The sequence below is a fragment of the Hyperoodon ampullatus genome (genome assembly GCF_949752795.1).
Source record: "Hyperoodon ampullatus genome assembly, chromosome: 6".
NCBI lineage: Eukaryota > Metazoa > Chordata > Mammalia > Artiodactyla > Ziphiidae > Hyperoodon > Hyperoodon ampullatus.
Genome location: NC_136919.1, coordinates 85246028 through 85262344, shown reverse-complemented (window position 1 = coordinate 85262344; position 16317 = coordinate 85246028). Strand labels below are relative to the sequence as shown.

General features: G+C 42.0%; 1 protein-coding gene across 1 annotated transcript in view; it reads left to right on the top strand.

The window, feature by feature from the left end:
- Positions 1-656: 656 nt before the first annotated feature.
- The window catches only part of GNAQ (G protein subunit alpha q), a gene marked incomplete at both ends in the record, with an annotated part of 299023 nt that continues 283362 nt past the window's right edge, over positions 657-16317 (top strand). Inside the window, one exon of the mRNA XM_079705894.1 lies at positions 657-792. Coding sequence (XP_079562020.1) covers positions 657-792 — 136 coding nt within the window. The remainder of the gene's footprint in view (positions 793-16317) is intronic.

Genomic DNA, 16317 nt, shown 5'->3' with positions numbered 1-16317 from the left:
GGGCCGGGGGTGGGCGTCTGGCGGAGGCGGAGGCGGAGGCGGAGGCGGAGGCGGAGGCGAAGGCGAAGGAGCGCGCGGCGGCCGGGCGGGCGGGCCGGCGAGTCGGGTTTGCGCGCGAGCCGGGCGGTGGGCGCGGGCAGGGCCGAGGGCGCCCGGGAGCCGTGTCAGGCGGCGGCGAGGAGCGAGCGCGCCGGGCGCAGGGAGCCGTCGGCGGCCGCTCGCTGCGGGGACGCCCCGGTGGATGTGCTCTCGCCGCCGGGCGCACGGCTTAGGGGAGCCGCGGCGGCGGCGGCGGCGCGGGGGGCGAGGCGGGCCGCCCGTTCCCGGGGAAGGAGGCGCGGGCGTCTGAGCGAGGCCGGGCGCGGCGGCCTTCCCCAGTGCGCCCCCCGAGCCAGCGCCCGCGGCCGCCTCCCGCGTCCGCCTCGCTCCTCCCGGCGGCTCGAGCCGCCAGCTCCCGCCGCACCCCCGGCCCACCTAGTGGCTCCGGCCCTGGCCGCGGCCCCCGCAGCGGTTCCCCGAGCTCATCCCGGACGCGCGCCCGGGCGGCGGGGGCTCGGCGGCCACCGCTGCCTCGGGGGAGCGAGGGCGGGAGGGTGTGTGTGCGCGCGTGTGAGCAGGGGGTGCCGGCGGGGCTGCAGCGGAGGCACTTTGGAAGAATGACTCTGGAGTCCATCATGGCGTGCTGCCTGAGCGAGGAGGCTAAGGAAGCCCGGCGGATCAACGACGAGATTGAGCGGCAGCTCCGCAGGGACAAGCGGGACGCCCGCCGGGAGCTCAAGCTGCTGCTGCTCGGTGAGTACAGCCGGAGCCGGCCGCCGCGGGCCCTCCCGCCGGACCTGCGCCCCCTACCCACCACCCTCAGCCCCCCGGGACCGTGGCCCCGGGCGCCCGCGGCTCTCCCCTGCCCTCCCCGGGCGCGTTCCCGGTCCCTACCCGCACCCTCTTGGGCGCGCGCGCGCGTACACAGAGCCGCGCGCGCGCGCAGAGGGGTCGGGGCTGCTCTGCCCAGGGCCTCGGCTTGTGCCTTTCGGTATCCCTAAGGGCTGTGCACTCGGGGGTGCGCGTTTGTCTGCGGTGCTTCTGCAATTTGTTCAATGGCACATCGCTTCTGGGAGAGGTGCGGGGGTGGGAAGGTGGGCAGGGGGGTTGAACTTCCAGTGTCGTGGCCGCGGCGCCCCGTGGGGTGGTGGAGTGGGGAGCTGTGCGTATGTGTGGCCCGAGGGTGGCGAGCGGAGCCACGTTGGGGGATGGCGTGCGGTGGGGTGGCCTGTGTGCATCCATTATCAGTGCTTTCCGGGGTCAGGAGCGAATGGTGGAACGGTGGGCTGACTCGCGACTGGATTCTCCGACGAGCGATGAGGAGGGAGCCGAGTGGTTGGCTCTCCGAAGAAAGCGGGCTTGTGTATTCGCGGGGCGGGGAGGCAAGCCCAAATGTGTCACACGAGTGCTGTTCTCTAACCACCAGACCACCAAAAGGAGAGACCCAGAAGAGTTTCTTAATGGTGACAGGCGTGTTTCTCCACCATTCCTTCCAGATAAAGATGAGGGATACGGGAGGGTTGTGCTGTATGGTTGTTGACAGCGATGGGTATCTTTTGTTTAATGAGGCAACCCAGATGTAGGCCTGAATTCACAATAGTTACCAGTACAGCCTCAATTACTCTCATGGAAGCAAATAGAAACCTTTTGTTTAAAGCGGACAGCATTTTAATATCTTTGGAATCTGGGCTAGAAGGAAAACGGGAAGTGAACAGCAAAAATTTCCCTTTAATCTCTACAAAATAACCCAACATTCTCCCTTAACATTAAGTTAGCAAGAAAATGCCATTTCTGAACTAGGAATTTTATTGATTATTATCTCTGAGAGAATGTTCAGAATCAACGTTCAGGCCAGCGCGACATAACTCTGAGCTATTGTGGTAGGGAGAACAAACAGCTTTGCAGTAACAGGCCTGAAAAATGTCTGCACTCGTGTTCTGGATATTTGCGTGTATGATAAATAGACTTCTCAGACATTTCTGGAAGAAAAGAATATTGTCAATTCTGATTTGAGAAGCATGCATTTTCTTTCTTATCTTGAACTTTCCATCTCCTGGTTCAAGGAACCAATTGCCTTTGGGTCTGAACTGCTTATGTACTGGATCATTTACAAGAAGGAACAAAATACAGTGATTACAAATAGTTACAAATGGTTAACTCACATGCCCTGCTTAATGTCTTCATTTTGAAACCAGATTAGGTAAATGTGCACATGTTTATAAAGAACAGAAGGCAGACCCTGCATAAGAGGGGTGGACTTTAGGGAATGAAGCCAGGGAAGGGGAAAACTGCAATTGGAAATGGAAGATCTTTTTATTTTTTATTTTTATTCTCATTTTGAGCTACTTCTAATGGCTGAAAAGGTGTAGTTGAATGCTTTTTGAATTCTCAAGATTGAGAAGAAAATAGAGGGGGCAAGAGAAACGTATGGAGTTTAATTGCATGATTAAGGGAAAAAGCGTGTGTTTTAGAGAGACTTAAGGATGGTTTTTCTTTTTCTTTTGCCCTGTGTACAGTCTTTATTTGTTTCTGTTTAGCTGTGAGTAGGGCATTTGAGGTCTCTCAGGCCAACCCCATTGCCTGAAATGTGGCAGCTCTGGGTTCCTAGCAGCTGTGAGTTAGAGCTCAGGGGATTTGTCTGTCTGAGGGCCTAGGTTTGAATGTCTAGGAGGAGGACTTTGGGAGAAATGCCCGTAGATGGACACTTAATTACAGATTGGACTTAAGTAACATATTGTGCTTTTTTTTTTTTTAAAAAAGCAAACATTTTGCTTTAAAAAATGAACTTGGAGATTATTTTATGAGGAAAAAAATTAAAACAGTTTACCTCTAAAGTGGTGGTGTGGAGAACTTTTTTTCTCCCCTTCTTATTAGATTTTCGAGTAGGGTTAAATACAGCCCCACCCCAGCCCCCAAATATGGCCTATTAGAAGTGGTAGAAAAATATGACATCAGTTTAACATCTACATTTATTAGCATTTTAAAACTATACAACTTTTTGTTAGAAACTCAATCCGTAGACATCATGTAAGATTTGCTACAGCTTCATGTTCTAGGTATGTTGCTTTTGTAACATAACTACTGCAGTACCTACACTATTTATATAGCCAGTGCTATATACTAAGTGTAGATTTGTGTGTGTGCTTGTAATTTTTGAGTCCCGGAGAGAAGTGATGGTTGATTTGAATCAGGGAAGGTATTGGGGAGGGTTTCCTTCTGAGGAATGCCTGATGTGCTGCTTTGATGCTGCTTCGCACTCAATGTTCATTCATGTAAATGATGCCCATCAAAAGGTTTACTGGTATTTTTAACTACTTTATTTAAATTGAATTTAACTACTTTATATAAATTTAACCCTTATATTTAAATGAAATTCAGTGTAAAATTATTTTCAAAGTAAATTGTAGTTCAAAGCATGGCACCATTTTAATGGATTTATTTGGCAGGGGCCCCTTGCAAAAGATAAAATTAATTAGTTAACTTTATACTATGGAGAAATTAGAGAAAATAGTGGTTACCTGCCTAGATGAAAGTATGGCAGTAAAATTTGGGCTGCCTTGATACCTATCCAGCAATTATGCCGATATGTTCCAAATTCTACAGTACTTATACATTTTGATATTTATTCTTTTAAAAAAATGAACCCAGAAACCTACTACCATAAAATAGCATATTAAATTCTGAATTCTTGTTTTCTTTATTCATTTTCTAAATTCATTTATATAGTGTTTATTTTCTTAGACACCTCAAAGAAAACTGTTTTCTACATAGATATGCAAGAGAATATTTTAAGTTTTTATATACTTCCTAGATGTAATGCACATTGTTTCCTTTAATTAATACTTATGAATATTAACTAATTATTTGGTGGTACATAGGTCACACTATTTAATATAATGTGTCTTTAAGTCTGTATAAAACAAGTGGCCTTGAATGCCTGCTTCCGGTCAAGGATATTCATGTTGAAATTTTCAGTTCCTTGAAGACACATTTTTCCCCCCATTAACCTGTTCTTATTTTACATGTTTTAGAAATCTTTACTCTTCAGATCTTAGTCATCAAATAGAAAAATTTAGCAAATCTTTTTTTTTTTTTTTTTTTTTTTTTTGGCGGTACGTGGGCCTTTCACTGCTGTGGCCTCTCCCGTTGTGGAGCACAGGCTCCGGACGCGCAGGCTCAGCGGCCATGGCTCACGGGCCCAGCCACTCACGGCATGTGGGATCTTCCCGGACCGGGGCACGAACCCGTGTCCCCTGCATCAGCAGGCGGACTCTCAACCAATGCGCCACCAGGGAAGCCCGCAAATCTTTTTTTATTGATTGGATTCCACCTATTGAAGAGGCAAAGTTTAGGCCCATTTTAGATGAAAGAATATATGTTCTTGCTCTTCTAACTGAATTACATATGTGATTGGAGATTTTCTTTCTATTCTAGACTGGAAGCTTAGGAGAGTAGGGACTGAGGACTGATTCTATATTGTTCACTATTAAATCCCAGCTTCTGGCACAATCTCTAATTCATAGAATGGTCTCAATAAGTATTTGTTGAATAAGTAAACTTATTTGTAACCCTCCTAATAGAAATTGGGACCATAAAACAATGAAGACATTATAGAGACATGGGGAAGTGTAATGTTTTTATTCTGTGGCAGAGAAAATCATGATCTTTTAAAAAAATTATATGTAACTCTTTGAGCCAATTAAATACAAATGCATTCCAGGATAGGAAGTGTTAATGTAAGATGTTACATCACATATTGAACCATGTATTACAGTTCTGTGCTGTGTGCATTTGGGAATGATAACAGTCACACTTAAAATATGAACATTTACGGGGAAAAAAAAAAGAAGCCATACCATATCTTGATTACTTTTGTTTGTATAGAAGCTAGTTTAACCCTCTCATCTTTTTGCCATATACTTTCCCCCATGATACACTCAACAGAGTGAATTTTTAAATTCTCTAGAGTACAGGTGGTGACCGAACAGATTTTTACGATTTACCTATATATAATTACATGAGGAGAACCGCAACGATTAAATTTTAAGAATTGCAGAAAGAATGTTTTTAATTTGAGCGATGTCCATTTGTACTGAAAACTGAAGAGTTACAGAGCAAGAAGGCACCTGGAAGGCTGGGAGTGCTCTGACAAAGTTAGCCTGTGTGGAGAGCTCATGCATGTAGGTCTGGGTAAAAGCACCCACCCCATTACCCCTCTGTAGAGTTCACTAGGGGAAGGATGAGGGTGTCGATGCCCGAATTAACCTAGAGGTTAGTGGCTGTCTAGGATGGGTACTCAGAACCGCAGAATGAAAGCTTCCTTCTGAGTAGCCCTAATAACAGAATCTCCCTGGAAATACCATAATACAGTGTTTATGAGGCTGCTTTAAGACCAGCTGGTTTTCTTTTTGCTACTTTTTTAGCTTGCAAGTGTTGAATATGTTTCTAAATGTCAGGATTTGTTTGGATGCGTTTCCTTTTTTTCTTCATTTTATTTTTTTGGAAACAAAGTACTTATAGTTTGTATCTGAAGAGTGAAATGGCAGCATCCCTCATAAAAACCAAAACTGTAGCTCTGACTATATAACAAGGCGTTCAGAGTAAGATTTTTGCATTGAACCACGTAGATTCATTGTCTAGATCTGCCATGTAACTGTCAATCTCGTACTTGTACTTACGTATTGTTTCTTCTTATGGGAATTTTGGGCGCAAATTAAAACCCTACTGAACAGTGAAGTGATCTCTTATGTATCTGTTCACATATTTTTAGGTAGGCTTAGGAAGGAGAACCAGAAGAATAATTTAGTGGCCATTTTGTTTATTACAGATAAATTTTATAGCCTATTTTTCATTAAAAAAAAAATCAAACAACCTAGCTGTACCTTATAAGAGATGGCTTATGTTCAATTTTCAGAGATGCCTATTAAATATAGTTATGATTTTTATTACAGATGAATTTTTAAGGACCTGAAACAGCTTCTGCAGTTGTGAGGCTGCGTGCTATGCTAAACTTAGCAGAAAAGAACACATTTTTCTTCATGATCCAGGCAAACTTACACTTGAAAAGAAATGAACGAGATTTGCCAAGGATGATTTTGATTCCAGCATTCATATTAGTTTTTCTTTAAGGTTATTAATTCTTTTGGTTAATGGAACTGTGGATTGAGTGTTGTAGAGGAAAAATAGGGACCTCAAAGGGTACATATTGCAAGAGAGAGAAGCCATTTTAAGAAGGTTAGGATTGCTTTCTCCCTGAGAAGGTGGAAAGAATGTGTTTTCTCCAGAACTCTCTCTTTTGGGTTGAGGGAAATACAAGTCTTTGTAGCAGCAAATTTAAAGTCTAATTTTCTGGTTGAAGGGGAGGGTAGTGACATTTTTTTCCAAAGGGAAACTTTTAAGCAATGTTAAGATCTCTGCAGAATTAATCCTGGGGAAGTGTGAAATAGCAGTAGAAGGTAAAATGTATGATGGTTGGTAATTAAATCTGTGGCAATAACCGACTACAGTAAACAGTGAATGTTTTCTCTTGTTCTGCCGAATGGAGTAACATTAAAGAAAGCTATTCTCAGACCCAAACTCTATTTTGTGTGAACAGCTGTTACTAATAAAATTATAGGAAGTTGTTCAACAATCACCTGTGATTTGTTACCTTACTGATATGTAAAAAACCTGTCTGATTTCTCATCTGACATGTAGTAAAAAGGAAAAAAAGTACCTAAACATGCTGTCCTAAATGAGTTCATAAATCCTAGGTGGTCATGAATCTGGACTTTATTACAAACAAAATAAACATCCATATTGCAGTGTTGAGAACCAAAGACTGAATTTGCTAAGTAGCTCTGGGGTTGACCTTTATACCTAGCCATAATTTCTGAAATCAGTGCAGAATATTTTGTTAAGAGCCTCACGTTTCAATTTTAAGAACAAAATTAGTCTTATTTAAAAATAAAGTTATCAAGATATTTCAGATTCATTTATTCAGCAAACACTTGCCAGTTTTTGGAAAACAAATATTCCCTCTAAATTTTTTACCAGACATACCATAAGAAAGAACAGTTGTATATAGAATGCTGATCAAATGAACAAATATTAAGCACCTGCTCTGTGTAAAATAATGTACGTGAGACACTCCCTGTTTCTTATTTGCCAGCAGGAAAGACTACAAGCACTGTTCACAGTTCTTGTTGTTTTACAGTTGATGCCCTCAGCCTGACATGTCCTTCTGAGTATTATCCTTCCTGGTTTTGGCTTTTCTATTGGCTCTTAATACAAAGAAAAAGACAAAATAATCTGAAGGCCATTCTAGAAGCTTTCCGGGGATTACACAACTGGGGAGAGCAGACGATCTTGAGACTTTGAACTCCTGAGTGATATATATTATTTCCTTGGAGCAAGCATATCGTTTTTTGCCTTTAACTGAGAAACTGTTAATGACCACTTGCCCTATGTTTCTAACTAAAGTGGAAGCTACATGAGGGCAAAGATAGTGGCCGTTGTTTCTTTGTAGCTCAATGAAGCACCTTGTCTTGCTCAGTTTACAATCATTCTGTTGTAATTGGGGACTCAGTAACTGGGGACTTGTGGGTGTAGGAGGACGGGGGCAGGGTGGGCAGCTGGGTTCCCAGAAGAAAGAGCAGTTGAACGGAGTGAATTTAAATGTCTTGCTTTCTTCTAATGGGTATCATTGATTTGTTCTCCATTTACCACGCCTCTTTGTCATTTTGTGGGCCACTTGGGGCACAGTTAAAGAAATTCTGTTTTAAAGGCGAGGTCGTCTTTGTCTCCATGCCTGCTTCTCATTCATTGTCTCAGGAGAATGATTCAGTTGAACGTTCTCGTCATTGTTTCGGGTTAAAAAGCCAATAGCAGTTTATCTAGCAGTTTGAATGGAAAACTGTTACACAAGTCCTTTGAAATTTGAAAATTCTACACACCTTTATTACAGGATTAATCTTAGATTGTGAGCAGTTTGACTGCTTTGGAAGCAAATAGCTGTTTCAGGGAAGTGTGTGATGGATTGTGCTGCAGTCGGGAACCAGAATGTTAGTGATGCCATGGTATTTCTGCAGTCTCACAGAAGGGAGCAATAATTGATCCACAAATTAAAGAAAAAGAGCTAGAGTGAGACTTTCTGGCTCTATTACAGGAAGTGAACAGTGATGTTTAGAAACATGTTCATGAGTATTTCTGAGAGATGGCCTCATGTTTTTTCCCTTTGGAGAACTGAAATCATGAATTAATTGCCTCTTTCCAGAATTTGCCCTCCCCCCCCCTTTTTTAAATCACCATCACTTAGTAAAAAAATTGAAGTAGAATTTTTCTTTTGCTTCCTTTTTTACAATTTAAAAACTTTTTTCATCTTTTTCAGTTTTAGTGTTTGTTTTTTATATTTCCATTTGGGGAAGGGGCGGTGGGGTGATGGGTAGCGTTTTCCACGTATTTCTTGGTGACTGCAGCTGACCAGTGGTTTCTAGAGAGAAACGCTCCAGTGTCTCATCCACCCATTGTTCAGTCTTCCAGCTTTTTGCTGCAGGCCCCCCACCCCGCAAAAAAAAGACCCTTCTGTGGAATCCCACCCACCCGTTTATTCTGTCTCACAGCTTCCTTAACCAAATGCTAGGAGGGAGTTCCTTAGATTCTCTGATGTGTGCATTTCTTTAAGATTTAGGGAACTTCCAAGTTGGTGCTTCTTTCAAACATGTGGTGGTGAGCTGGTGAGAGGGGAAGTTGGGTGCTTGAATGCATTAAAAGAAAGACACTTGTGAATGTGCTTTGAGGAGGTGATTAACTTTCTGTAGCAACACCTGTGGTCTGCAAAACAAAATACATTGTTATCAAACGAAATGTAAAATTCTCCTTTTCCAGGGGATGGGGACTTGAGATTGGTGCATGGTTACCAGCAGAAAGCTAGCGAGCCTGTGCTGGATAATCTGTCACAGGGCACTGGGTTTCAAAATAGGATGCAGTGCGTGTACTAGAAGGGGAGAAGGTGCTGTGGGCCTGTGTTGGGCAATAGTGCATCTTCCTCATTTGATGATTTGAACATCCTCACCTCACTTACTTGAGAGCTTTAAAACATCTCTTTCTAATTGTGTTTCTATCCCAGATAGTCAGGGAGGGTGGCACTAGCAGCAGCCTTTGCTTGCTTTATACCCAGTCAGTCTGAGAGGGTTCTTTGGTTAGTTTATTTTTTAAGGCAAAGACACGATGATATGTTCTTGCCATGAGAATTGATATTTTAGGAACTACACCTTTCAGAGCTCCTTCATTATATTACAGGTTCTTTCCGCAGATGGCAAATGCAATTTTCCTCTTGTCCTAAAGAGCTGACCCATTTCCTGTGACTTGTTCTAATAATACAGGATGACTTTAATTCTTGTTCCTGGTTTGCCCTTAAAAGAATGGCAGGGTACTTGTTAAGAGTTTAAGTCTCTTTTCTCTCTAACTCTTGTGATATATTTTTGGAAATCAGTAGATCATGCAAAAACAATGGCACACTGGCTGTGTGAGAGTTTGTTTGAGCAGGCCGGGAAATACTCCTGTGGCTCTGCATGTTGGTGTAGCTGTGAGTATCTTTTCTAAAGCCTGTAACGGAAAGGCAGTCGGGTACTCCTGCCCTGCCTCCTGCGACTAACCCACGGGTGTTTCGCTCCTTTGTTCCTTTACTATTTCTATAGAAACCCGTAGAATGAAGAGACTGGACCAAATCTAAAGGCTGTCTGAACTTTGAAACTTCCTCTGCGATGTTGCCATCTCAGCCAGTTTCCAGCCGCTGTCAGCCCTGGACAAGGGGCCTGAGCTTCAGCCTTTCCAGGAGTGACGGGCTATGTTGGGGGGCTCGGCCAGGTCTGGTGGGCTCCTCCTGGCCGCCATCGCCCTCCGCTCTTTCCCCCGCAGGCAGGCGGCTCGGAGAGTGCTGGGCGAGAGCTGTGAGGAGGCTGAGCAAGTGTGCCCAGAGCCCCGCCTGCCGCCCGGCACGCTGCTGATAGTCTCACTGCCTTCGCGGGGAATGGTATCAAAAGCCTCCTGTCATATCAGCGTGGGTCTCTTGCTTCCTGCAGGAAGGGCGACATCCTAGGAGACACGGAGGTGGAGCCTGCGGGGCGCAGTGTTCCTCAGCTGCCCTGCGCAGGCCTGGGTGTGTGTTCTTAGACGCCCTCAGGCAGCTGCCTTTGACTCACCCCTCCTCCTCCTTATTCTTCTTCATTGGGCCTTAAGCAGTGCTTTTCATTTGCCGGCAAGCTGCTCAAGCGCATTTCTGCCCTCTTCAGGGAGAGCAGGTTGGCCCTTTGAGCCTGGGCACTGGCAGTGCCTCACACACCTTGGTGGAGCACTTTGCGGGCTGCTTTGTATTTGGAGCCAGCCCATCCCTTTTCCATGGCCTTCCAGAAGAGATTTGGAATTAACCCTTAGATGGACCACTTGTGTCCATTTCTTCTCCCATTACTATGCTCATTTTTTTTCCCTTGGGGCTTTAATTTTTTTAAATTAATTAATTAATTGGCTGCGTGGGGTCTTCGTTGCTGCGTGCGGGCTTTCTCTAGTTGCGGCGAGCGGGGGCTACTCTTTGTTGCGGTGCGTGGGATTCTCATTGCGGTGGCTTCTCTTGCTGCGGAGCACGGGCTCCAGGCACGTGGGCTCAGTCGTTGTGGCACACGGGCTTAGTTGCTCCGCGACATGTGGGATCTTTCCGGACCAGGGATTGAACCCATGTCCCGTGCGTTGGCAAGCGGATTCTTAACCACTGCGCCACCAGGGAAGTCCCAGGGTTTTAACTGAAACCACAAGAACAGATTAAGGGTGGACACATTCATAATATGAAGTAAGGAGTTTTCATACTTTTTTGTTCTAAAAAATATTTATAATATATACATATAAGTTGCTGTGACCTCTGAACGGCCGTTAGTTGTCATGACCGTGGTCGGAGAAATTTTAAGAAAGCAACTTCCTGTGTCCCTTGTCTGCGTTCTGGAGAAAGGGCTCTATGACCAAAGAAGGAACAGCTAGACTTTCATCCTGGCTCTGGAGAAACATTGTTACAGAGCCCAGTTCCACTGGAAGTGCCAGGCAGGCGTTTGGCCTTCCTTGACTCCTACTTTCCTTCTGGCCCATGGCCTTCTCATTATCTTATCAGCTCCAGGCTTGCTTACCTTGATTTCAGATTTGGAGTTGGACAGGTGCAGGGGAAAAGGAGAACAGTTGTAGGCGACAGAGGGTGATGGGGGATCTTGAGGGGCTTGGCAGGGCGCAGGGTGTTGCTCCTTGTAGGGATGGTGCACCGTGTGTTCCCTAAGCTCTGGAGGGAAGGAAGGAGAGCAGAGGAGAGGTGCCCTGTGCTGTGTGTTGACTTGGCCGCATTGATTAGGAAGAGCCCAGCCCGTGCAGCTTCCTCTTGGCAGCTCCACTGCCCAACCCGGTTCTTCATCATTGTCACATCTACCGTCCCCTTCCTCTCCCAGATGCTGGTTGGGAGGTGAGCATGTGTAGAAGACTGGGTTTTATGGGAGGCGTTTTTGTTGCATGCACTCTCTGGGTCCTCCCAGAGGTGGTTAGATAGCCTAAAGCACGGAGCTCAAGTCAAGCTGTGTCCTGAGGAAAACCATTCACACTTTAAAAAGAAAATTTACAACCAGGCTCTTCCAAGTGTTCCCCCCCGACCCCGTTAGCTGTTTAAGGTGATAGAAATGCATCTATTACTGTATTGAGAACTCTGCTAATCTGGTGATGGGTTATTAGGATGTCTCTTGCCCAGGAAATCTGCTTTTATGTGGCATGCTTCTCCTACAATAGAGTGCCTTCTCAGTTGCCCAAGGCAGTGAGTAGATAAATGGTATCATGAGATATTCTTGCCAAGGGGATTCTTAACTCAGGTGGAGCCAGGTAATATAGAAGTTGTTTGTAATTTTTAGCTGAAAAATGCACCTGTGTGTTGGTTGTGTTCTCTTAGGAGCTGTTCACATTCTGGGCTATAACATTCCAAGTCCAGGGAGCAGATTATTCAAGGTCCCTAAAGCCTATTTATGACCAGCATTCAAAATGGGCTTCATTTGTCCATGATAGAATTAAGAGGACTTCTTGATTCAAAATGTAGGCAAATATATTTTGAATACTTTGAATAATTTTGAATAATTTGAGAGCAGAGCTAATGAGTGCTGAAACAAAAGATACTTGAAATCAGCCTCTGTTTTTATTACCCATCACTTCCTGGTGTGTTAGGAACTAATGAATTACCATAGTACTGGCTCCTCTTGGAGCCAAACTTGGACCAGACATGGATTCTAGAGATGGAAGGGCCTTGATGGGTTCAAGGACTAATGAATGGGATGTCCTCTGAACATCCTGGTATCTCCTGTTACGTGTTGGGTCACCATCTAAGATGTTATCTGAAGCACATTAGAAATGACTAAAAAATTGGGGGCAGATGTCAACTCTTGTAATGAGGAGTCCCATAAGTTTCCCATCTTCTGGTTGGAGAAGATACCTGTATGTTGCTTGATCAGTTTCAGAAAAATAATTTGTATTTCCCCATCCATACAATTCTTGACAAAGGGTTCCATTTTAATGGAGGAAATCATGACTTCATTAATATTTCTTTAGGGAAATCTTGACTCTCAGTATATTTTCACCAGAGTCACCAGATAGGTCCTTTGAGAAACACATTTTCTGTAGCGCTTTCCACTCCAGACCATGCTTATTATGGGAACAGGGATTCTTGTCTAGGGTTTTTCTAAATCCCTAGGGTCTATCTGTGACTTGCTACTCAAATTACAATGTATCCTTCCCAGAATTCATTAATGCATTGTGCATCCCTAGTACTGAATCACAAGGTCACACAATGATTTGTCTTTTCTTGTTAAAAATATTCTTTCTTTATATTATATATCTTCAAGCAGTATGCTACTGCCTGAACTTAGATTGTTTTTTATTCTCTTTTTGGAATGAAATAAAGAAGAACACGTGAGATATGTATCCTCTGATGGTATGGTTGCTTTCTAAAATAGTTTAAAAAGTTTAATAATGAGACAAACTGTTGTACTGAATAGACAAAGTTTGAGTCAAGAAGTGTTTATTTTCTTCCACTTAAGAATTTTCTTACATTGTTAGGAAATACATTATATTGTTTTCATGGCCTTTGAAATGACAGCCCGTTCTATGTTAATAATATTATTTTTTGTTTTATTTTTCAGTGATTTTGAAATTTTATGAATAATGCAGTTTTTTAGACAAAATATGAAAAAAAATGTTTGAAAATGTATCCATAAGTTTATCCAGAATGTACCGATCTAAGAAACGTGATCTTTTTTGTTTTTTGTATATTCCTTTCAAGTCTGCTTTCTTTTTATGTTTCTTGCGTGGCCGTAATCATACTGTACAATTTAACATTATGTTGTAAGCATTTTCTGTGTGGTTACATAAACTTCATATTAATATTTGGAATTGTATAATATTCTGTTAGAGGAGATATATTAATTTTCTTGCTTACTCTTTTTTTTTTTTTGCATTTAGCTTTCTCCCAGTGTTGCCATTTTCTTTTTTTTTTTAATTTTATTTTTTTATACAGCAGGTTCTAATTAGTTATCTATTTTATACATATTAGTGTATATATGTTCCATTTTCAGAATAATGCTGTGATGAAGTTCTTGGCATAGATAGCAATTTTTTTTTAAACACACACACTCACACACTTTTGTTAGATGAAATGTTACTTCTAAGTTAGAGGATATGAAAAATTTTATAGCTCTTGATTACACGCAACTTAAACATATTCTGAAATGATTGTATACAATTTGCAACATTGTGAGTATTATTATAAGATTATCAGTAAATTAGTAGGCAAAAAAGGTACATAATTAAAACATTTGCACTTATTTGATCACTAGTAAGAATGACCATTTTCCCATATGTTTGTTTCTAGTTGAATTCCTTATTTTGTAAGTTGTCTCTTCATTTCCTTTGCCTATTTGTGAGCTCCGAACACACAAGTGAAATTAGCCTTTTTCATATTTACTGCAAATAACTTAACCCTCGTCTGTTGTTTTTCTTTTTCTTCGTTTTTTATTATTTAATACAGAAGTTTTTAATTGCTTTGAAGCCAAATCTGTTGATCTTTTGCTGTTCTTTTTTAAAATAAAAATTTTAATTTGGTTTAGATACTCCCTGAAAGCCAGATTTACTGTTCTTGTTATGGCGAAACTAGATTGAATGTAATGTTTACACATCACTCTTGTGTGATTCTTTTTCTTTCAAAGTGAAAATAAAATGCATACACATATAAGTTCACACTATCCCAGATTATACAACATAAGCTGTTCTGTATGTAATTGGCTTTTCTCATCCAGTAATATGTAATGGATATCTTGCCATGTAATATAAATCCTTTGCATCACAGCTATGGCTTTTTAGTGTTGCAGTGTATTTTTTTGTCATTGTTCCGATGTATTAGGAATCATACAGTGATGTGCTGCAGCTAGCTTGCACCTGCTCATAAAAGCCAGTTCTGTACATTTCTTCTCAACTCAGCATTCACTGAGTTCATTTTGGTAGCTTGAAATTAGCCATGATGGGAGTACTCATGCTGCAGAAATTGGCTGATATTACGAATATGAGCTCCCCCACCCCCTCCCCTGCAGAGCTAGTTGTTAAAGATTTGCCAGCACCCCACCATTTACATATACCTGACCCTGTTGATATGTATCTCGTTTGAGTCCATTAAATTTCTTTAATCATCAGTGCTCTAGAGAATACTGTAGGGGATCGATCTTTGTACATTTATATATTCAGATAAGTTCCTCAGAGTTGGATCATCAGCCCAATGATAGCCTTATTTAAATTTTTGATACACATCACCACCCTGACTTTCAGAAAGGTGGTATTGGTTTATTTCCCACCTCTAGCTTATGTAGTAACTGTTTTGATACATTTTAGTATCATTAGAATTTTGGTAATCTGATGGGCTAAAAAATCTTGTGTTTATTTGCATTGTATTGAATTAATTTCTATTATAAAGTCTTCATTTTCTTTTCTAAACTGCCTATTCACAAAAATAACAAATGCCTCAATTTATTATTTAGTTTAGGTTTCAGGTTTACTTTAGGTTTAGTTAGTTTTTTAAATCACTTTTAGTTTCAACTTTAATAACTGAGGTATTTCTAGAAAATTGACCTTTTTATCTATGGAAGAATGGAGTGCCCTAGGATGAATATCTCCAAGGGAAAAAGAAAAAATAGAACTGATAAGGTTATATGACATGTTTAGCTATGTGCAAAATTGTACTGCAACACAAAAGCTTTTACTTGTAATGAAGTCCAGTTTATATATTTTTTTCTTTTGTTGCTTATGTTTTTGGTGTCACATATAAGAAACTGTTGCTAAATCCAAGGTCACAAAGATCTACCTCCATGTTTTCTTCTAAGAGTTGCATAGTTTTAGGTTTTACATTTAGGTCTTTGATCCACGTTAAGTTGATTTTTGTATATGGTGTGAAGTAGGGTTCCGATTTCATTCGTTTGCAACTGGATATGTAGTTGTTGCAGCACCATTTGTTGAAAAGGCATTCATTTTCCATTGTATGGTCTTGGTACCCTTATTATTAATTTATTTTTGCCTTATCTTTTTTTTTTTTTAGATGTTGGGGGTAGGAGTTTATTAATTAATTAATTAATTATTATTATTATTATTATTTTTTGCTGTGTTGGGTCTTCGTTTCTGTGCGAGGGCTTTCTCTAGTTGTGGCAGGTGGGGGCCACTCTTCATCACAGTGTGCGGGCCTCTCACTGTCGCGGCCTCTCTTGTTGCGGAGCACAGGCTCCAGACACGCAGGCTCAGTAGTTGTGGCTCACGGGCCTAGTTGCTCCACGGCATGTGGGATCCTCCCAGATCAGGGCTTGAACCCGTGTCCCCTGCATTGGCAGGCAGATTCTCAACCGCTGCGCCACCAGGGAAGCCCAATTTTTGCCTTATCTTTATTACTTTCTTGCAATTTGTCTAGGTTTATTTAGTTGTACTATAAAAATTTTCTTGAAATAAAATTCTTAGATTATTGATTTTAACATTTTCTTGATTTAAATGAGAAGTGTTTAAAGCTTTGAATTTTTCAACTTGTTACTACCTAGTGTTCATATCATTCTTCTACAGACACTATAAAATTATGATTTTTATTTTTATCTTTGAACCAGGATTGTTTAAGACAGTTTAAAATTTTCCAAGTGGTTGTGATTTTTTTCAACCTTTGTTATTCCTTGCCTTACATCATTTTGATAGGAGAATGTGGTCTGTATT